This window comes from Tamandua tetradactyla, chromosome 14, assembly GCF_023851605.1.
Source record: "Tamandua tetradactyla isolate mTamTet1 chromosome 14, mTamTet1.pri, whole genome shotgun sequence".
Lineage (NCBI taxonomy): Eukaryota > Metazoa > Chordata > Mammalia > Pilosa > Myrmecophagidae > Tamandua > Tamandua tetradactyla.
The window spans coordinates 58,958,729-58,982,722 of record NC_135340.1 but is presented as its reverse complement, the minus strand read 5'-3'; the positions used below and the strand labels follow the sequence as shown (position 1 = coordinate 58,982,722).

The window sequence follows — 23,994 nt, the reverse complement described above, 5'->3', positions numbered from 1 at the left end:
CCATTTTCTGGGAGCTAAACTCGCATTGGTGCTGCCCAGTAGTAGCTGGGAGCGTAGAGGTTGGGGCTGGAACTTTGGGGGAGATGCCCTCAGAAACAAAGAAAGAAGGGGAAAAATATCTGGGCTTCCTTCCTCCCACCTTTAGTCTCCCATTAGTGTCTCTTATGACTATATGTAACTTATAGACAAAGGGCAAGGAAGCTTGGAAATGCAGTTCTCTGCAATACAGAGCAAAGCAGGAGAAGGGGAGGAAATGGGTCTGAGAGCAAAGAGATAGTTGATCAGTTTGTCTGCTGTTTCCAAAGCCTGCTCCATTCTACCACTTTTAATTCCTTTCTGTCTCTTCTCAGGAATCAGGGCTGATTGTTTAAATCAATACTTCTTAACCTTTTTCAGAACTAAGATCCCTTTAGGAATGTGACAGAAACTATCACTCCTCTGCAAATATACGTACAATTTTGTATACATATTTCAAAGGAATCCACAGACTTCCTGTAGCTATCAGAGATAGCTCAGTTAAGCATTGCCTTCTTTAGCTTATTTCTTAGAACTAAGACAGTTTCCTTTTTCCTCTAGGTGCTATATTCCACAGTGTCTTCAGTTTAACATAAGCTCTTAGGTATGTACTGGTGCTATTCAAAAGTGAGGTCTGTAGAAAGGTACCAGTCTGTAATCTGCTTGTTCCTGGTACGTGATGAAATTAGGAGCTCATGCCATAATGTGATTAAGTACACTGTTTACTTCAGTGAACTTTTTTCTTTTTGTAGCAATACTTTCTTGAAGAAGGAAGCTGTATGTTGGATTTTATTCTGGCCCAAGTTTCTTCTTTCATGGCAAACCAGCACTTTGAGTAGCACTAGTATAAACTATAAAATAGATTATGTAAAAATATGGCCTTATTACTTAAAGTGATTTGACTCAAAAAATAAGTGGTTTCAAGTTATTGTTCTCGTTCTATTTTTGAGTTGACTGGTGCAATTTTTTGCGTGTTATTTAATTTTTTTCAATTTAAGAAAACAATATACTTAGAAACACCAAAAATTGATATCTTAGATAGTTTAACCATAAGCATATTTAAATAAAGTATCCATATAATCATTGTAAAGCCTTGTCTGCATAGTAAATTTCATTAACCAATTTAAAGTTAAGGCAACAAGGAAAAAAATCTACATATTCAGATTGTAGGTGATACAATTTTTTTAGTCCTATGCTTTTAGGAAAATTATTCTTTCCTTAATAGACCATACATTCTCCCTTTTAAATCAAAGCTGCTTTTTTCTTAGCCATCTAAATCTTGAGTTAATAGTCCTATTTTTCTGTATTCTTCCTCCCATCTGCTTCTAGTCTTTGCTAACCTTAGGCCTGGACAAATTTCAAACAGCTGCTACTATGTGTTCTCAAACTTTTTATGACTGACTTGCCTGTGGTCTGCTATTTTTTTCTTTGTTGATGTTCCTTATCATATTTCTTTAACTCTTGATCTAATTGTCTCATGCTTTATTTTCCTTCCCAGCCCTTGGCTCATCTTGTCATGTTTACATGATCATATTTTCTAGCTTCTTAGTCTCTTGCCTTTCAATTCCACAGTTGTCTCTAAAGCACATTTTCCATTATCATCGAAATTCCTTCTGCCAAAGAGAGTGTACTTTGCAGTAGTGATTTGAAGTAAGGAGTGACTTTAAAAGGAACAAAGCCAAATGAAAATAGAAGGGTATTTCTTTCATGCATTATTTTTCATTGTTAGCTGTGTTGAAAGAATTTATGTCCAGAAAGGTAAAGTTTTAAATTACCTTGGAGGAGGAAAGCAGCTTTCTTTCTGAAGTCTTTTCATATAATTTTATTTACTTATTTTAGAATCAGTTAACTTTTAACTCTGTTTTGACTTCTCCCCTTTTTCAGGCATTATTGCCCTTTGATCCCAGCAGATTGTTTGGCTGGCAATCTGCCAACACACTAGCTATAGGAGGTAAGTCATTATGGATATTTCTTGCTTTCGAACCATTCTAGCAGTATTGACAGAATGTAAAGCCAACTAGTGTTTTAACTGCTTTCTCTTTAAAAAAAATAAAGGTGCATTCTTTGGAAAAAATTTACCATGAGACAATTGAAAATGTATTGAGAATTAAGAGTCTTTGTATTAGGCCCCTAGAACTGTACTTGCTGGGAATGTAATATGTACCTATATGCTTATATTTCTGTCTTCCCCCAATCTCTCTTCCTTTGCAGTATAGTGTAATAAAGGTTAAGAGCACAGATACTGGCATTTGACAAATTCTGGCTCTACCATGTAGTAGCTGTATGATTGTAGGCATGTGATTTAACCTCTTTTCAATTCTTTTTAAAATAAGTTAAAAAAAAAAAAGTACGCCCCTCACACATTACTCTGAGGGTGAAAGAAGACAAAGAATTGAAAAAGCTCTCACAGTTCTTGGCACTAGAGGCACACACTTTGTCTTCCTCCATAGACCATAAGAATTTCTCTGATTTTTTGCCCTTCTTAAACTCTTTTTCTGTTTCTCTTTTGCTTTTGCATTTAGAGTTAACCTTTAATTTCATGTCACCAATGGTGTCTCACCACATATGAGCTTCAGATTAGTGCTTTGTGCATAGCATGTGCCCCACAAATATTTATTGACATACATAAATGTAGATTTTCTAATGAACAGTTTTCTAAGTTCAAGTTCCAATATATTGAATTTACCTAGTGCCCAGGGCCCAATGTAGTGCCAGGCTTATAATACGTATTCAGTAAGTATTTGTTGAGAGGCTACTGAATGAAGTAGTACTTTCTGCATTTTCAAGGTAAAATGCCCTTCCTAATCTCAGTAAAGTTACTAGAGAGTAGATAGAATTCCCTGTCCTGTTCTGCTGATTACAAATCCATCACTCAACCAGTATTTGACCCCCTCTTGGAGACTGAGCACACTAGGTTCAGTACAGGAATACAGAAGTTGAAGGAATGTACTTCTTGCCTGCTTTTTTTTTTTTTTTTTTTTTTGCATGGGCAGGCAGCAGAAATCGAACCTGGGTCTCCGGCATGGCAGGCAAGAACTCTGCCTGCTGAGCCGCCATGGCCTGCCCCTTCTGCCTGGTTTTTGAAGTTTAAAGCATATTTGAAGAAATGAAGCACAAAATAAATGAAATGATTATCATGAAAACATAATGCAGATTCATAAAATTGGAGACTTGCATTTCATTAGAATGTTCACCACTTTTTCATATGGTTTTAGCACTGAAAGGGAATGTAAGAATGCTGCATGCTGACTTTGCTTCTGTGGCAGGCCATTGTAAAATTTCTCTCAAAGTGGAACTTTCTCTTATGCACTTTCTCTTTACGAGGTTTCAGCCTGCTAAAAAAATCAGGGCCTTATTTGAATAAAATTCCCAAATATTCCTGGTTCAGCACCTGGCAGTGCTGTATATATAACATGTATTCAGCAAATATTTAATGAATATGAATGAATGTTTTTTACTGAATTATAAGTTACAAAGTCGCTCTCATTTCACAAATAAGGCATGGGACAATTTTTAATATCCAAGGGATGTGCTTTTAATTAATAGCTTGGTAAAATGATAGATACCTTCACTGTCTTCGAGTCTTTTTATGGAAGCCAAATCACAAGGTGAAGAAGAGTCTTTGGAATCCCACGGGAAGATAAAACTTTATTTCAGAAACAAACTTTGAACTATGAAAACAAGAGATATGCACTATTTTTTGGAACTGTTCCTTAATAGTTCAAAAATAATATTTTTTTCATAGAGTAGTAAGTGGTTAAGAGGCTGTGGTAGTTAGATTCACTTGTCAGCTTGGCCAGGTGAAGGCAGCTAGTTCTGTTGCTGTGGACATGAGCCAATGGTACATGAACCTCATCTGTTGCTCATTACATCTGCAGTCTGCTAGGAGGCGTGCCTGCTGCAACGAATGATATTTGATTTAATTGGCTGGGTGTTTAAATGAGGGAGCGCAATGCACAGCCCAAACAGTTCAGCATACCTCATCTCAGCACTCAGCTCAGCCCCGGGCTTTGGAGATACAGAAAGGAATCACCCTGAGGAAAGTTGTTGGAACCCAGAGGCCTGGAGAGAAGGCCAGCAGAGATCATCCTGTGCCTTCCCACGTAAGAAAGAACCTCAGTTGAAAGTTACCTGCCTTTCCTCTGAAGAACTAATGAAATACATCCCCTTTTATTAAAAGCCAATCCTTCTCTGGTGTATTGCATTCCGGCAGCTAGCAAACTACAACATATTTGGTACCAGAGAGTGGGGTGCTGCTGCAGTTTGCAGATACCAGATATGTTGGAATGGATTTTTGAATGGCTACGGGGAGGATTTTGGAGGAACTGTGAAGAAAATGATGGAGAAGTCCTGGAGTGCTTGAAGAGACTGTTGGTGAAAATGGAACTGCTGCCAATCTGGACAAAGGGGGACACTAAAAAGGACAAATTGGAGTTTGCAGAGTGAGAACCATGGAAGTTCGGGTCTGAAGCCAAGAAACCTCTGCCAGAAGAGTGAACCCACTCAAATACATAGAGAGGGTGTGTTTGCCCTGAGGGTAGAGGGTGTGTCTCCCATCTCGTTGCAGTGGAAAAGTTGTGCCACCTCAGGCCTTTGAGAAGGTACAGCATGCTCCTTGGGGACTGGGGAGAGCCTGGCTGCCACCACATGGAAGGGTTGAGCCTGTGCCCCAGAAATGGCAGAGAGCCCAGGTGTGGCCCTGATGCCTGGAGAGAGTGAAGCCGAGAAAAAATGGTCTCCTCAATGTCCCCCGAGGTTGATTTGGAAAGAGGCGGGCCACTGCATAGGCCTTTAGAAAGGGTGGGACTACCACTTTCTACAGCTAAAGGATAAATAACTTTCAGATTTTGAAATCCAATGGTGTTTGCCCTGCAGGTTTTCCTCCCAGGTTTCTCCCTATGGATCCTGTGACTGTCCCTCCTTTGTGTATTGACACCAGACAACTTGTTTTGAGATTCACAGGTCCACAGCCAGAAGAGAACTTTTTGCACCTTAATATTGTTTAAGGTGATGTGTGTAGTTGCCAAGTTGACAGGGGTGGGGGGTGGGGGGGTGGACATGTGGTAGTTAGATCCAGTTGTCACCTTGGCCAGGTGAGGGCACCTAGTTCTGTTGCTGTGGACATGAGCCAATGGTACGTGAACCTCATCTGTTGCTGATTACATCTGCAGTCTGCTAGGAGGCGTGCCTGCTGCAATGAATGGTGTTTGATTTAATTGGCTGGTGCTTAAATGAGAGAGTGCAACGGATCACAGCCCAAGCAGCTCAGCATGCCTCATCTCAGCACTCGCAGCTCAGCCCAGGCCTTTGGAGATACAGAAAGAAATCACCCCAGGGAAAGTTGTTGGAACCCAAAGGCCTGGAGAGAAGGCCTGCAGAGATCACCCTGTGCCTTCCCACGTAAGGAAGAACCTCAGTTGAAAGTTACCTGCCTTTCCTCTGAAGAACTAGTGAAATAAATCCCCTTTTATTAAAAGCCAATCCTTCTCTGGTGTGTTGCATTCTGGCAGCTAGCAAACTACAACAGAGGCCATTAAAGACTAGGACTTGAAAAAAAAAGATTAGGACTTGAAAAAAAAAGATTAGGACTTGACAGGAATGGTTATTTGATATTAATTACTTGCATCCAGATATCTTCTGAATTCAAGTTTTTGCAAAAAGAGAAAATATATATTCAGCTCTTCTCTTGGGTACAGAAGACTTCAAACTGAGCTACTCCATTGGTTTTGGAAAGATAGTACTATCATGTAGATAATAAAGTGCCCCTATGAATACAAATCAGAAAGTACAGCTTAATGATAATAAAAGGATTAAGGCAGGGAATTGATATGGAGAAAAGAATGTTCTTTTCAAATTAGTTGTTGGAGGAAGGTGCAGTATTTGGCCTTGGTGATTAGAGGACCCAAATATGTTAAGAAGGGATTTCATTATGTAATGAACTGCATGAATAAATTGAAAAGCTTTTTTTGCACATCATAAGGCATTTAGCAAAGATTTTGTAGATGAAGGGTTATTAGTTATTTCCATGTGAGCATAGAAGATCATCAAATATAGAGTTAAAGCATCTGAAATTACAAGTAAGTTCAGCAGGGACAGGAAAGCATAATTTTCAAGAGATTTTATACAGCTTCTCAGGTATACATTTTTTAATAAAAGGGAGGCTATTTCTACACATTGAAGTAAAATAAAACTGCTACAATTTTGGTGGGTTCAATGTGATAATAAAGTAGTATAAAACTATTATAGTTGTCAGTTTTTGTTTGTTTAAACCATTGGAAAGTTAAACTTTCCATGTGAAAATATGAAATTAATCATGGTAAAGTATGAAAAATAAATATTGCTTTGCTTTTTCCCCCAGATGCATCAAGTGATCTCCCACATTTCTCTAGTGCTGACCTGGTTAATAAATATGCTGTAGTGGAACGTCTGAATTTTGCTTATTATTTGCATCATGGACGACCATCATTTGCATTTGGAACTTTTCTGGTCCAGGAATTAACCAAGAGCAAGACACCCAAGCAGCTGTGAGTATTTTAAATATAATTTGTGCTTTTAAAACAGGCATGTCCTTAATTGGTACAGAGTTTCTGTTTGGGGTGATGGGAAAGCTTTGGTTATGGATGTGGTGATGATGGCATAACATTGTGAATATAATTAACACTATTGAATTATATATTTGAATGTGGTTAAAGAGGGAAATTTTAAGTTGAATATATATTACTGAAATAAAAATTGTTTTAAAAATCATAGGACTATACAACACTGCGAACCCTAATATAAACTATGGGCTATAGTTAGTATAATTATAATAGTATTGGTTCATCACTTGTAACAAAGGTGCCACACTAGTGCAAAGTGTCAATAATAGGGAAAACTGTGTTGTGGGAAGAGAGAAGAATGTTTATGGGAAACCTATTTTCTGTGTCTTTTTTTTCTATAAACCTACAACTTCTCTAATAATAAATAAATAAAGGTATATCTGTAAATTTTACATCTATATTCAAGAAGTGCTTAAAAACATAACACATTTTAACAGTGCTTATATTTAGATGGTTGATTTTGTTTGTTTCTTGTTTTCATTTTGCTTTTCTGTGTACATTAAGTTTTTGACATTTAGCATGTGTTACAATAGGAAAACTAATAAATATGTTTTATAAAATAATACAGGAGCTTGCCAAATATTAGTAGAATTTACTCTGAAGAGAGAATTCTATAATAAGATGTGAATTCTAAATTTAAGATTTTTGTCTTTTATAATTCACTTTCATAAATCACAGAATTTGGGAGGAGAATATGATATAATCAGCAGTTAAACATAGAGTTACTTTATTGGTTTGTGTTATAATTACAGTAATGCATTCTCATGGTAAAATAAGCAAGTACTTTAGAATGGTGAAAAATGATAGCTACAAGTCATTCAGAGTCCCATCCCACATAGTTGGCATGGTTAATATTTTAATGCACTTTAAGATCACAAGTTGGCAGTCTTTTGGAAGTTCTAGTCCATGTTCTCTGAATGAAGTTGAGGCAAGAATAATTTGGATTATAAATAGGTGTAGTAGGAAAAGATAATTCTAAGGGAATGGGAGGCTATGGCAGCTAGAAGACAACTAAAAACTACCAGGAACCTAAATGGATGTGTGCAAGCAATGCCAGTAGGGAAAGGGAGGTAACAAAAGATTACATGTATCTGTTTGATACTTCATGTATCACTGATATAATTCTATCTGCTTTTCCTGATGAGAAACAGTTTTCACGTGCTGATGTGGTTTTGATTCCTTTCTTTTCCAGGATCCAGCAAGTGGGCAATGAGGCCTATGTTTTAGGGCTCTCTTCCTTCCACATACCTTCAATAGGAGCTGCTTGTGTTTGTTTCTTAGAATTGCTTGGTCTCAGCAGCCTCAAGCTCAGAGTTGATATGAAAGTGGCCAATGTAATTTTGAACTACAAGTGTAGGAATGAAGATGCTCAGTACAACATCATCAGAGAGTCTCTAGGTACAGTACCTTTTTTTTTATGTGGTTTGTTTTGTGTAGAGGAGGAGAAGTGAATAGGTCTAAGGCATTTAATTGTGAGTCTAGTTGGGGAGGGAAAACTGTCTCCCTGTTTCATCCTTTTCCTGCAGAGTATTTGTTCTTTATTCTTTTTTTTTTTCAAACATTCGTAACTTCTGATCATTCCGTTCCACATATATAATCAGTAATTCACAATATCATCACATAGTTGCATATTCATCATCATGATGATATCTTGGAACATTTGCACCTATTCAGAAAAAGAAATAAAAGAAAACAGAAAAAAATTCATGCATACCATAATCCCCACCCCTCCCCCTCACCCATCACCAGCATTTCAACCTAAATTTATTTTGACATTTGTTCCCCCTATTATTCATCTTTATTCCATATGTTTTACTCATCTGTTGATAAGGTAGATAAAAGGAGCATCAGGCATAAGGTTTTCACAATCACACAGTCACATCGTGAAAGCTATATCATTATATAATTACCTTCAGGAAACATGGCTACTGGAACACAGCTCCACATTTTCAGGCAGTTCCCTCCAGCCTCTCCACTACCTCTCGACTGACAAGGTGATATCTTTTTTTTTTTTTTTTTTTTTTTACATGGGCAGGCACCAGGAATCAAAACCCGGGTCCTTGGGCATGGCAGGCAAGCATTCTTGCCTGCTGAGCCACCGTGGCCTGCCCAAGGTGATATCTATTTAATGCGTAAGAATAACTTCCAGGATAACCTCTCAACTCTGTTTGAAATCTCTCAGCCATTGACGCTTTGTCTCATTTCACTCATCCCCCTTTTGATCGAGAAGGTTTTCTCAATCCCCTGATGCTGAGTCTCAGCTAATTCTAGGGGTCTCAGCTCATTCTGTTCTTTATTCTTGACTGTATTTTGTTGTTTATATTTCTTATAGCTGAAAAACTATCTAAACTGGCTGATGGTGAAAAAGCAACCATAGAAGAATTGCTTGTTCTCTTAGAAGAAGGTATATGGAACAGCATTCAGCAGCAGGAAATAAAGAGGTTTGTGAGTTGTGATCCCAGACTCTTTTCCAACAAGCTTTTTTATATTAACCTATTTTGTCTTGTCTTCCAACACCTCAGATATTTTCACCAGTTCCTCTCATATCTTATCTTCTTATTCATCTGGCATATAGTAGATAGTAAATGGAAAATGATTTTAATTGCATCTTGGCATCACTAAAAGGAGGATGAAAGTAGCGATTCCCTCCTTAGAGATGCAGTTACCAAAAGATGGAGAGGAGCTTTGTCTATTCCATTGCCTTACAAGAAAGAGAAGTCTCTTATGTATTACATGTTGAAATCCTTTCAGAAGATAGAAGGGTGGGTCTCACAAAGCTGACTCTAAATGATGTCCTTGGTTATTTCTTCCTAATGTCTATCAGCTGATAAAGGTAGCTGGGATGACTGTCCGCAAAGGTACCACACCTGCTTCCACACTCATGCCCATGTTTACCCTGTGCTGTGTTTACCCTGGGGCTGATGCAGCCATGCCAGACCCTGAGAATCTACCATTCTTCTGTGCCTCCTGTCACTGACCCTGTTCCCCACAGTGTCCTGTTTTCAACTGCAGCATGTCCCTTTCCTAAGTAAGGAGGCCCTTGCATGCATAGTGCAAGAGAATTAAGCACTCACAAAATTCTTCTGAGGAGGATACTAGTGTCATTGTAGATGCAGAAGTGAGGTGTTAATAGCAGACAGTGGATGCCTTAGGGCATTCTCTCGTGGAGCAGGTTGAGAAGGACTGGTATAGAGTCTGCACATTAGTTTGATGACCTTTCTTCCATATATGCTTGGCTGGAGTCATTCATGCCAGTTTAAAAACCCTACTTAAGGAAGTGAAGTAGGTTATATAACAGGTACCCATTTTAATGTAAAGTGAGAACACATAAGAATAATTATATATATTGTTTTAGTTTGCTAATTCTGCTGGAATGCAATACACCAGAAAATGGGTTGTCTTTTATCAAGGGGATTTATTAAGTTACAAATTTATAGTTCTAAGACCATAAAAATGTTCATACTAAGGCATCTGGAGAAAGATACCTTACTGAAGAAAGGCCAATGGCATCCAGATCATCTCTTTCAGCTGGGAAGGCACGTGGCCAGTGTCTGCTGGTCCTTTGGTTTATGGTTTCACACAGCTTCCTTTGGGGCGTTTTTCTTCTGCATTTCCAGATGTCTCTCCCTGTGTGGGCGCTGAACTTTTCCCAAAATGGTTCCCTTTTAAAGGACTCCAGTAAGCAGATTAAGACCTACCTTGAATGGGTGGAGACATATCTCCATGGAGACCGCCTAAGCAAAAATTCCCACCCACTCTTGAGTTGGTCGCATCTCCATGGAAACAGCTGCATCAAAAAGATCCCAACCAGCAATAAGTCTGCCCCTACAAGATTGGATTAGGATAAGAACATGGCTTTTCTGGGGTACACAACCAGCACATACATGTACCCACATAAATAACACACATACATATATCTAAAAAGTGTTTTGTAAAGATATAGGTATTGGCATTATGGGTAATTTTTCCCTCTCTGCTTGATAACTTTCTGTATTTTCTGAGTTGCTTTATAAATATGTATTACTTCTATAATTAGAAAAAAATACACTTATTTTCAGTTTAGGAAAAGAAAATACCCACCGAGGATCATCCATTCAGAATGACCATCTCTGTGAGGCAGGAAGCACCAGCACTGGCAATTGTCATCGACACTCTCTTTCTTACTCCTTTTGGGTAAAACATGCTTAGCGCTCTTTTACCTCCTGTTTCATGGTTAGATAGTTTGACATTTGATTTTGATTTCTGACCCACAGTATTTTTTTTAAACTGTTTTTATTGTATAGTATAACATATATACAAAGCAAAGAAATAATAAAGCAATAGTTTTCAAAGCACTCTTCAAAACGTGGTTATAGGATAGATCCCAGAGTTCATCATGGGCTACCATATGATCCTTACATATTTTTCCTTCTAGTTGCTCCAGAATATAGGAGGCTAGTGGGCTTAAATATTTTTTTTATCATTACAATTGTCTTTCTTTTCCTTACTTTTTTGTGAATAATAACATATATACAAAAAAGCTATAAATTTCCAAGCACAGCACCACAGTTAGTTGTAAAACATATTTCAGATTTTGACATGGGTTATAGTTTCACAGTTTTAGGATTTTACTTCTAGCTGCTCTGAAATACTGTAGAGTGAAAGAGATATCAATGTAATGATTCAGCATTCATATTAATTTAAGTCCTGTCTTCCATGTGTAATTCCACCATCACATTTGATCTTTCTGTACCTCTCATTGGGTTGTTTGGGCTATGGCAATTCTAAATTTTTGATATTGGAAGGGTCTGTCACTAATATGGGGTAGGGAGATGGAACTGTCTGATGTTCTGGAGAGGCTGGGCTAAGTTTCAGGACTTAGCAGGACCAGGCACCCATCTGGAGGTTGCAGGTTTCTGGCAAGTTACTCTAGTGCCTGGAACCCTTGTGGAATCATATATTGCCCTAGGTGTTCTGTGGGATTGGCTGGAATGGTCTGACCCATAGTATTTTTAAAGCAGTGTTATATATAGATACTTGTTTGATATCTTGTGGCTGGGATGAATTGTCAGTATGCTAAGAAAGCTATTGTGTACTATGGTTGAAAGACTCCAGTTTTTGTGTGTTTGTGTGATTTATGTTTAAAATAGGCTGTATTTTTTTTAGAGCAGTTATAGGTTTGTAGAAAAATTGCACAGAGAATACGGAGTTCCTAGTTCCCCGCCCCCAATTTTTTCTATAAACTAATTTGCATTAGTGAGATATATCTGTTACGTTGATGACTCAATATTATTATAATTATTTTAACTTTTTATTTTGAAATAATTTCAAACTATAGGACAGCTGCAAAATTAATACAAAACCAATACAGAGACCTCTATCCAGATACCCAGATTTACAAACTTTTAACATTCTGCCACATTTGTTGTATCTTCTTGCCTATCAGCCTGCCTGCCTTGCCTCTTTCCTTCCTTCCACCTGTCCATCCATTTTCCAAATATTTGAGAATAGGCTGAGTACATCATGCACCTTGAACAGTTAATACTTCCATGTATATTTCCTAAGAAAAAGATATTTACTTATTTAACCTTATTAAGTGCAGTAATCAAGTTCAAGAATTTTTTTTCTTTAGCAGACAAGTTGTGGGTTTACACAACAATCATGCTTAAAGTACAGGATTTCTGTATACCACTCTACTAATACCTGCATTGGTGTGGAACATTTGTTACAGTTGATGAAAGCACATTTTTATAATTGTACTAGTAACGGTAGTCCATGGTTTAACTTAGGGTTCACTTTGTGTAGTGCACGTCCATGGATTTTTTTTTTTTAATTTTGTTACAGTATTTACAATCTAAATATTTCCCCTTTTAACCACATTCAGATATATATTTCAGTGCTGTTAATTATGTTCATAATGTTATGCTATCATCACCACAATCCATTACCAAAACATTTCCATTGTTCCAAATAGGAACCCTGTACATTATAAGCCTTAACTTCGCGTACCCTTTCCCCACCCTGTCCCCTAATAACCTATATTCTAGATGCTGACTCTATGAATTTGCTTACTCTAATTGTTTCACTTCAGTGAGGTCATACAATATTTGTCCTTAAATGTCTGCCTTATTTTACTCAGCATGTCTTCAGGATTCATCCATGTTGTCTCATGTATCAGGACTTCCTTTCTTTGTATGGCCAAATAATATTCCATTACATGTATGTACTGTATTTTATTTATCCATTCATTGGTTGATGGCATTTATATTGCTTCCATCTTTTGGAAATTGTGAATAATGCTGCTGTGAACAGCACATTACTGTTACCTAGCACATCACATATCTGTTCGAGTCCCTGCTTTCAATTCTTTTGGGTATACACCTAGTATATAGGTAGGCTGGGTGGAATTGCTAGGTCTCTCCGAGGACCGCTAAACCATCTTCCACACCAGCTGCACCGTTTTACATTGCTACCAGCAATGAATGAGTGTCCCTCTTTCTCTACATGCTGTCCAATACTTGTAATTTTCCGATTTTAATAGAAGTCATTCTAATTGGTATAAAAAATACCTCATTGTGGTTTTTATTTGCAAAACCTTGTTGGCTAATGGTGTTCAGCATCTTTTTATGTGCTCTTTGGCCATTTTAGTATCTCCTTTGAGAGATACCTCTTCAAGGCTTTTGCTCATTTTTAAAAATTGGGTCGTTTGTCCTTTGTTAAGTTTGAAGGATTTCTTTTGTATTTTGAATAGTAACCCTTTATAGGATATGTGGTTTCCAAATATTTTTTTCCCATTGTGTATGTTGTTGTTTTACAATAAAGTCCATTGAGTCACAAAAATTTTAAAATTTTTGTTCCACTTATTTTTTCTTTTGTTGCTTGTACTTTGGGTGTAAAGTCTAAGAGACCATTGCCTGCCACAAGATCCTGAAGGTACTTCCGTGTTTTCTTCTAGGGAGTTGATAGTTCTGGTCCTTATATTTAGGTTTTTGCTCCATTTTGGGTTATTTTTTGTATATGGTGTGAAGTAGAGGTCCTCTTCCTTTCTTTTTTTTTGTAAGTAGAGGTACAGTTTTTCCTGCACCATTTGTTGAAGAGATTATTTTTCCCCAGTTGAGTGGTCTTTGAACTCCTTGTCAAAATTCAGTTGGCTATAAATGTGAGGGTTGATTCCTGACTCTCAGTTCAATTCCATTGGTCTGTATGTCTGTGTTTGTGCCAGTATCATGCTGTTTTATTACTGTGGCTTTCTAATAAGTTTTCAAATTGGAGAATGTGAGTCCTCCAACTTCATTCTTCTTTTTCAAGATGGCTTTAGCTGTTTGGGGCCCCTTAACTTTCATGTAAATTTGATAATTGGCTTTTCCATTTCTATAAAAAAGGTTTTTGGAATTTTGATTGGAATTAATAGAATCTGTAAATCACTTTGGGCAGGATTGACATCTTAACAACATTTAGTCTTCCAATCCGTGAACATGGAATGTTTTTCCATTTATTTAGGTCTTCTTTGATTTCTTTTAGCAATATTTTGTAGTTTTCTGAGTATAAGTCCTACATAGTTCATTCTTTTAGTTCCTATTGTAAATGAAATTTTTTTCTTGATTTCCTCTTCGTTTACTGATTGTGTATAGAAACACTACTGACTTTGGGGTGTTGATGTTGTACCCCATCACTTTGTTGAATTCATTTATTAGTTCTAGGAGTTTTGTTGTGGATTCTTTCAGGATTTTCTGATATACAGGATCATGTCATCTACAAGTAGGAAATGTTTTACTACTTCCTTTCCAATTTGAATGCCTCTTATTTCTTTTTTGCCTCGTTGCCCTGGCAAGAACTTTCAGTACAGTGTTGAATACTAGTGGTGACAGTGGTCATCCTTGTTTTGTTCAATATTAGAAGGAATACTTTCAGTCTTTCATCAAGTAGGATGTTAGTCCTGAGTTTTTTGTAGGTGTCCTTTAATGTGTTGAGGAAGTTTCTTCTATTCCTAGTGTTCTAAGTGTTTTTATCAAGAAGGGTGCTAAATTTTGTCAAATGCTTTTTCCGCATCAATTGATATGATTTTTTTTCTTCATACTGTTAATGTGGTGTATTATATTAATTGATTTTCTTATTTTGAATCAACCTTGCATACCATGGATAAATCCCACTTGATTATGGTGTATAATTCTTTTAATATACTGTTGGATTCAGTTGGCTGGTATTTTTTTAGGCTATTTGTCTCTATATTCATACGAGATACTGATCTGAAATTTTCTTTTGTTCTTTTTTTTCCTAACTTTTATGAGAGTGATGTTGGCCTCGTAGAAGGAATTAGGGTGTGTTCCTTCCTCTTCAAGTTTTTAGAAGCATTTGAGTAGAAGTACAATTGTCTTCTTGGAATGTTTGGTAAAATTCACCTGTGAATCCATCTGGTCCCTGGCTTTTCTTTGTTGGGAGGATTTTGATTATGTATTCAATCTCTACTTGTTATTGGTTTGCTGAGATTTTCTATATCTTCTTGAGTCAGTGTAGGTAGTTTATGTGTTCCTAAAAATTTGTCCATTACATCTCGGTAATCTAATTTATTGGTGTACTGTTGTTCATAGTATCCTTTTTTTTTTTTAACTTTTTAAACTTTTTTCTTCTTTATTAGAGAAGTAGGTTTATAGAACAATCATACGTAAAATACAGGATTCCCATATACTGCTATTACTAATAATTTGCATTAGTTTGGAATATGTTACAATTTATGATAGCACATTTTTAAAATTGAAATATTAAAATACATGGTTTAATATATATATATTTTACTTGTGATTATGATGGGATTAATATTTAACATACTGAATATATAACAATTATATTTGATTTGATACCAACTTCAATAGCATATACATATACTTTTCCTATACCACTCTGCTCCCCACCCCTTTTATGTACTTGTTACCATTTATCTTTGTACATTTTATGTCCAAAACCATAAGTTTATCATTGCTTTTTCTGCATTTGCATTTTTGCAACTGTAGGAAGTAAGAAATGGAGTTGCATACTGTTCTATTTCCTAAAGCTGCCAGAATACAACACACCAGAGATGGATTGGCTTTTAATAAAGGGGGATTTATTTAGTTAAAAACTAATAGTTCTTCAGAGGAAAGGCAGCTAACTTTCATCTGAGGTTCTCTCTTACACAGGAAGGCACAGGGCGATCTCTGCTGGCCTTGTCTCCTGGCTTCTGGGTTCCCACAGCTTTCCCCAGGGTGATTCCTTTCTACATCTCCAAAGGTCTGGGCTGAGCTGCTAGTGCTGAGATGAAGTATACTGAGCTGCTTGGGCTGTGCTGTGCTGAGCTCGCTCATTTAAGCATCCAGCCAATCAAACTAAACATCACTCATTGCAGGAGGCACTCCCCCTAGCTGACTGCAGATGCAGTCCGTGACAGGTGAGCTTCACATGCCAATGGCTCATGTCCACAGCAGCAGAATTAGGCACGTTCACCTGGCCAAGTTGACACCTGAACCTAACTACCAGAAATAATACAATGCAATAATATTGGCATTTATAATTACTCAAATGGTTACTCGTACCACAGGTCTTTATTTTTTTATGCCACTTTAAACCACTGTCCAGTGTCCTTTTCTTTCAGGCTGAAGAACTCCCTGTAGCATTGCCATCTAGTGGTGATAAACTCCCTCAATTTTAGTTTATCTAGGAATGTCTTACTCTCCCTCTCACTTTTGAAAGTCTCACCTAATAGGGTATTCTTGGTTGGCTATTGTTTTCTTTCAGCACTTGAAGTTTTTCGGTCCACTACCTTTCTGCCTCCATGGTTTCTGATGAGGAATTGGCAGTCAATCAAATTGGAGCTCTCTTGGACGTAACACATTGCTTTTCCTGTTGCAGCTTTCAGAGCTTTCTCCTTGTCCTTTGCAAACAGTAGTGTGATCAATGTATGACACGGTGTATTTTTCTTTGTGTTTATCCTAGTGTTCTCTAGGCTTCTTGGATGTGCATATTTGGGAAGTTCTCTGTCACTATTTTTTTGAGTATTCCTTTGCCCCTTTCTCTTTGCTCCTTCTGGGACTTCTATAATGCGTATGTACTGGTTTGCTTGATGGTGTCTTCGGCTATTTTCACTTTTTATAATTCCTTTTCTTTCTGTTCCTCAGTCTGATTCATTTCAAGTGTCTCTTCTTTAAGTTCACTGATTCTTTCTTTTTTCACCTCCAGTCTGATCTTGAAACCCTCCTGGGCATTTTTTTTTTTTTTTTACATGGGTAGACACTGGGAAATCAACCTGGGTCTCTGGCATGGCAGGCGAGAATTCTGCCACTTAGCCACCATCACACTGCCCATCTCCTGGGCATTTTTTATTTCAGTTATTGTGTTTTGAACTCCAGTAATTGTTTGGTCCCTTTTTAAAATTCAGTCTCTTTGCTAAGATTCTCATATTGCTCATTCATTATTTTCCTAAAATCCTTTAGTTCTTTCTCTATATTTTCCTTCATCTCCTTGAGCATTTTTAAGATCATTTTTTTAAAGTCTTGGTTTGGTATGTCCACATTCTGGTCTTCTTCACTGGTGTTATTTGGATATTTATCCTCTTCCTTTGAATGGGCCATCATTCCCTCTGTCATTGCTTTTCTTGTACTCTTTTGTTGCATACTGTACATTTTAATATTTTAAAATGTTAACTGTGGGATTTATTCCCTGAGATGTCTGTTTCTTGATTTTGTTACCAGTTGGTGATAAGCAAAAGATTTTCTGGAGCTTCAGCCTTCCCATCAGGCAGGTCTACCCAAGGCAAACACAGTGTACAGGCTTTTCCCTATATTTCTGGGCCTGTGTATTGTCTTAGGCATTTGCTTGTCATTTTATAGTTCCCCTGTTTACAGTTTAGTTGTCTCCTCTGGTTCCCAAGAGACAGACCTCCCTTTCCCCGGTGTTCGAAGCTGACAAGCCTTTACCCCAGATTTTGTCCACCTCTAGTGTTTCTTATACTCCTTTCATTGTCTCAAGCTGCTTTTGCCTGGAGGAAAAATTCTGGGAGAAGGGGCACACTGGAGAGGAGTTTCCCAAGTCAGTCCTTTACCCAGAACAGGCCTGGGACCCATGAAAGGACACAAACTGGCTCCAAAGTGCCTGAGGAGGGAATAAGAAGGGTGCCAAGAGTTTCTTTCATGGCTCCCCAAAGCTGAGCTTTCTTAGCCTGTCTAACAAATGCAGCCCCTTAACTAACTGCTCCCCACAGCCCTGAGGAAGTAAAGCACCTTTTTGTTGTTGTTGTTGTTGTTGTTTGTTTTCATTGTAAATATTTGGTAATGGGGGGAAATGCAAAAAGCCTGAATACCCAACATTAGGAAAGTGATCAAATAAATCATGGTCCAAAGTACTGAATACTATCTGGCCAATAAAAATGATTTTTAAAAAATTAAAAAAAAAAATCATTCTGCTCTTTTTTCTAACATGGGTGAGGTTAGGACATAAAATTGTAAATGTAAAAATCCATTGCGAGAGGGAAAAACACACTGGTAGGAAATAAGTCAAAATGTTAACAGTGTTCATCCCTGGGAGTATAGCACCTTAATGTCTGCTCTGCTGTGGCCTTTGTCTGGGGCGGGTTGAAACAATGACCACTTTTAGAGCCAGGCCCCCAGCCATCTAAGGTCACTAACCAAAAGCTGTGATCATTGATTGGCTGTGCCCAACCTTGGTCTTGGGGAAGAGGATGTTTACATCCCTTTCTGTCACCAGCAAGTGAGCCAGAGGCTGGACCCCACGGCAGCCTGCCACAAGAGTGGGGTATAGGCACTAGTGGGCACTGGAGTTGCTGCACATGGAAAGCAATTTACTATTCTTTATTGTTTTTTACTGTATTTTATCTGCCTCTTTGCTAGATGCTGTGCAGTGTTCTTCTGGCCTCTGGAATTTCAAAATAGTTATTTCACATAGTTTCTATCTATTTAATAGTTGTTTTGGTGGAAGGACTGAGTCCTGGAGCTCCATACTCCACCTTATTGCATCAATTACCCCTTATTGCACCTTCCCACCTTATTGCAGCAATTACAAAAATTTGTTTTGTCTAAATGACCAATTAAAATCGTGGCAACAAGTCTTAAGCTTTTGCAAAGGACAAGTCTGTTTGCATTACCAGAGAAAGACTTCCATGGAATATTTTAAAGTTAAAAAATATTATAGAAGAGTAAGGATATCATCATCTTATTTATATAAAAATATGTGCTGAAACATGTTTATAAATGTATAGAAAAACTTCTGAAAAGTATACAATAAAAAATAACAATGGTTATCTCTGTGGAGTAGAATTATGGAGAATTTAACTTTCTATTTCATGTCTGAAATCTTTAGTATTTAAAAATCACATATATTTATAATCAGAAAAATAATAATCTGTTGCAGAAAGCAAGAAAGAGGGAGCCTGTGTTTCTTCCCTCCGTAGTGAAGGTAAAGTCCATGCTCCATCTCACTGGTTCATCAAAAAGCACCCTGGGAAAAGCCACAGGGATTGGGGCAGAAACTACATTAGCACGTAAATATCTTGCCTTGTGAAGCTCTACATGCCAGACACTTGAGTCACTTCAGAGATTGGCCTCTTATTGCTACTTGTTTTAGTTTACTATGTGGTTGAAAGCAGATGCCATAAAACGGGTTGGCTTTTAACAATGGGAATTTTTTAGCTTACAGGCTTACAGTTTTGAAGCTGTCATATGTCCAAACCAAGGCATCATCTAGATAGTGCTTGCTTCCTGAAGGCTGGCTGCCACCAATCCTAGCACCTCTGTCACATGGCAAGCATGTGGCAGCAGGCTAGTCTCTCTCTTCTCTTCCGGGTTACATTGCTTTCAACTTTTTGCTTCCATGGGTTTTTTCCCCCACAGTATCCTCTTGACAGTCCTTTTTATCTTGGCGGGATCAGTAGTAATGTCCTTTTCATTTCTGATTTTTGTGTGTATCTTCTTTCTTTTTTCTTTGTCAGTCTAGCTAAAGATTTGCCAATTTTGTTACTCTTTTGAAAGAACCAACATTTGGTTTTGTTGATTTTCTCTGTTGTGTGTTTTTTGCCTGTTTGATTTATATTCATGCAAATCTTTATTTCCTTCCATCTGCATGCTTTGAGTTTAGTTTGCTCCTCTTTTCTAGTTCTTTTGGTTTTGAGGTTAGATCTCTGATTTGAAGTCTTTATTTTATTTTATTTTTTATTTTTTGCATGGGCAGGCACCAGAGATCAAACCAGGGTCTCCAGCATGGCAGGTAAGAAGAATTCTGCCACTGAGCCACCATCACACCACCCTATTCTTTTATTTTTTAATTTTTATTTATTTATTTTTTTGCATGGGCAGGCACCGAGAATCAAACCCAGGTCTCTGGTCTATTCTTTTTTTAATGTAAGCATTTGGAGCTATAAATTTCCCTCTCTGCAGTGCTTTTTGCTGCATCCCATATATCTTGGTATGTTGTGTTTTCATTTTCATTTACTTCAAGATATTTCCTAGTTCCCCTTGTGATTTTCTATTTTACACTGTGGTTGTTTAAGAGTTTGTTGTTTAATTTCCTCATATTTGTGAATTTTCCATTTCTCCCTCTGTTATTGATTTCTAGCTTCAGTCCATTGTGGTCAGAGAAGATAAATCATATGATTTCAATATTTTTGATTTTATTGAGACTTATTTTGTGACCAAAGTTAGGGTCTATCCTGGGGAATGATCCATTTGCACTCAAAAAGAACGTGCATTGTTATTGTTGGGTGAAGTGTTCTTTATGTGTCTATTAGGTCTAGTTGGTTTACAGTATCGTTCAAATCTTCTATTTTCTTATTGATCTTTTGACTAGATGTTCTATCCATTATTGAAAGGGGTGTATTGAAGACCCTTACTGTATTAGCTAGTGTTTTCTAGAGAAACAGATCAGTAGGAAATATCCATAGATATAAAATTTATAAAGTGTCTCACATAACTGTGGAAACGTAGAGTCCAAAATCTATACGGCAGGCTGTGAAGCTGACAACTCTGATGAAGGGTCTGGACGAACTTCACAGGAGAGGCTTGCCAGCTGAAGCAGGAAGAGAAACTGTCTCTTCTGAATCCTTCCAGGGATTAGGGCGAGCAGTGGTGCAGTGGCAGAGTTCTTGTCTACCGTGAGGGAGACCTGGGTTCAATTCCTGGTGCCTGCCCATGATAAAAAAAAAAAGGAAAAAGAAACCTCCCAGTGATTAGATTAAATGTCACTCATTGCTGAAGACACTCCTCTTTGCTGATTGCAAATGCAGGCAGTTGTGGATGCAGCTAATGTGATCATGATTTAATTCTGTGAAATGTCTTCATAGCAACAGACAGGCCAGCACTTGCCCAACCAAACAAACGGGCCCCACCACCTGGCCAAGTTGACAGATGAAATCAATCTGTCAACTTGGCCATGACACCTATTATAAATGTATAACTTAATTTCTTCCTTCAAATTTGTCAATATTTGCTTTATATTATGGGTTCTGCTGTTAGGTGCATATGTAATTGTTACATCTTCGTGTTGAATTGATGTTTCTATCAGTATATAATGACCTCTTTGTCCCTTGTAACTGCTTTTGACTTAAAGTGTATTTTATCTGATATTGGTATAGCTACTCCATCTCTCTTTTGATTACTATTTGATAGTATATTTCTTTCCTATGCTTTCACTTTGAACCTACTTGAGTCTTTGAATTTTAGGTGAGTCTGTTACAGACAGTATATAGTTGGATTATGCTCAATCCATTACACCAATCTCTGTCTTTTGACATGTAAGTTTAATCCATTTACATTTAAAGTCAGTACTGATAATATAGGACTTTCTTCTGCCATTTTGCAATTAAGCCTTTATAAGTCTTATACGTTTTTTGTCCCTCAATTTTTCTGTTAATGCTTATTTTTATATTTATTTTATTTTTGTGTTACACCATATTGAGTGCCTTCTCTTATATCTGGATACATTTTTAATATATTTTCCTTATGGTTACCATGGGGTTAATATTTGATATCCTAGATATGTAATAACCATATGTGGTTTGATACTAACTTGACTTCAGTAGCATACACATACACATTTCATATGCCCCTCAGTCCTCCCACCTTTTTTTTTGTACTTCTTATCACTTATATCTTTGTACATTATATGTCCAAAACCATAAATTTATCATTACTTTGTATGCATTTACATTTGTAGGAAGTAAGCAGAGTTACATGCCAAACAATACAATATAATGGTGGTATTTATAATTATCCAAATCTTTACCTTTACTGGAAGTTTTTATTTTTTTATGCCTCTTTGAACCACCATCTAGTGTCCTTTCCTTTCATTCTCAAGAACTTCATTTAGCATTGCTTGCAGGGTTTGTCTAGTGTTGATGAATTTCCTCAGCTTTTCTTTATCTTGGAATGTGTTAATCTCTCTGTCCTGTTTTGAATGAAAGTCTTGCTGAATGTAACAATTTTTGGCTGCCAGTTATTTTCTTTCAGCACTTTAAGTATTTCAACCCATTGGGTTTGGGCCTCCATGGTTCCTGATTAGAAATCAGCATTCATTCTAACTGGGCTCCCTTACACACTGCTCTTCTCTTGTGGCATTCAGAACTCTCTCCTTGTCTTTTGCAGCCGATAGTGTGATCAGTATATGACAGGGTGCATTTTTCTTCATGTTTATCCTGTTTAGTGTTCGCTGGGCTTCTTAGATGTGCAGATTCATATCTTTTGCTAAATTTGGGAAGTTTTCTGTTATTATTTCTTTTACTATTTCTTCTGCTGCTTTCTCTCTTTCTTTTCCTTCTGGGATTCCCATAATACATATATTGGTATGCTTGATGGTGGCCCAAAGGTGTCCTAAGCTGTTTTCAGTTTTTTTAAATGCTTTTTTCTTTCAACTCAGCATGATTCATTTCAATTGTTTTGTCTTCAAGTTCACTGATTCTTTTTTCTGTCAGTTATGGTCAGCTCTTGATACCCCTTGGGAATTCTTCATGTCAGTTATTGTGTTCTTCTACTCTAGTAGTTCTGTGTTTTTTTCTATCCCTTTTTTATATTTTCTATCTCTTTACTAAGATTCTCATATTGCTCACTCATTGTTTTCCTAATATCCTTTAATTCTTTGTATTATCCTTCATCTCCTTGAGCGTTTAAGATATATTTTTTTCAAGACTTTGTTTGGTATATTTATATTCTGGTCTTCTTCACTGATTTTTTTTATTTTTATCCTTTTCCTTTGGATGGGTCATTGTTTCCTGTTTCTTTGTCTTGCTTGTACACTGTACATTTTAATATTTAAAAATATTAACTCTGTCACTATTCTGTGAGGTGTCTGTTTCTTAATTTTGTACCCAGCTGGTGATAAGACAGATTTTTTGAACATCAGTTCTCCTATGAGGAATGTCTGCCCAAGGTGACTGCAGTGTGCAGCGTCTTCTCTGTCTTTTCTGTGCCTGTGTCTTGTCTTGGTCTTGTGTTTATTAGTTGGCATTCCTCTGTTTACAGGAGTTTAATGCTCCTTCTCTTTCCTAGGAGACAGACCTTCTTCTCCCATGCCTTTAAAGCAGGCAAGCCTTTGCTCCAGACTGCCTGCCTCTATGGTTTCTTATACTGCTTTCATTGTCTCAACCTGCTTTCACCTGGAGGGCAAATTCTGGGATTGGGGGCACATCTGAGAGAAGTTTCCCAAGTCAGATTTAATCAACCAGTATAGGGCCAAGGATTGACAAAGGGTGCGCAGACCAGCTTCAGTCTGCCCTGGGGAGGGGGTCAGAAATGTGCCAGGAGGTTCTTCCAAAGCTGAGCTCTCTAGACCTGCCCAACAAATGCAGCCTCTCAACTAAGTGTCCTCCGTAGCTCTGAGGAAGCATAGCGTTTTTTGTTTTAATTTTTAATATTTATTTATTCTGTTTTATTTACATGCCATACAATCCATCATAAGTGTACAATCAGTGACTCCTGGTATAATGACATAGTATGCATTCACCACTACAGTCAATATGAGAACATTCCATTTCTACTGAAAAGAAAAATCCCAAAGCCCTCCCTTATGTTTCCCTACTGTTGACATTTAGCTTTGGTACAGTACTTTTTGATACAATTAATGAAGAATATTACTGTTATTGTTAACTATAGACCTTAGTTGCATTAATATATTTCTTTCCCATATACCACCCTATTATTAACACTGTAATAGTGACATACATTTGTTGTAGTTCCTCTAAAAACCTTCTCATATTTGTACAATTAACTGCCATCATTGTCTATTCTAGGTTTTGCTAAATTATGTAGTCCCAGTTTTTATCCTCTGCCTTTTGGTGACATACACAGCCCTAGTCTTCCTCTTTCAACCACATTCTCACTCATCTTTGTTAATTGTGCTTACAGTATTGTGCTATCCATTTCTGAACATT

The 23,994-nt window shown here is 37.3% G+C and overlaps 1 protein-coding gene across 3 annotated transcripts in view; it reads left to right on the top strand.

The window, feature by feature from the left end:
* The window catches only part of SPG11 (SPG11 vesicle trafficking associated, spatacsin), a 105,023-nt gene that overhangs the window by 38,781 nt on the left and 42,248 nt on the right, over nt 1–23,994 (top strand). For all 3 annotated transcript variants that reach the window (XR_013162370.1, XM_077127718.1, XM_077127717.1), the window contains exons 20-23: nt 1,900–1,966; nt 6,374–6,539; nt 7,807–8,012; nt 8,947–9,055. Coding sequence is in view for 2 of the 3 variants with exons in the window: in XM_077127718.1 (XP_076983833.1) it covers nt 1,900–1,966; nt 6,374–6,539; nt 7,807–8,012; nt 8,947–9,055 (548 nt within the window). In the remaining variant the exon portion in view is untranslated. The remainder of the gene's footprint in view (nt 1–1,899; nt 1,967–6,373; nt 6,540–7,806; nt 8,013–8,946; nt 9,056–23,994) is intronic.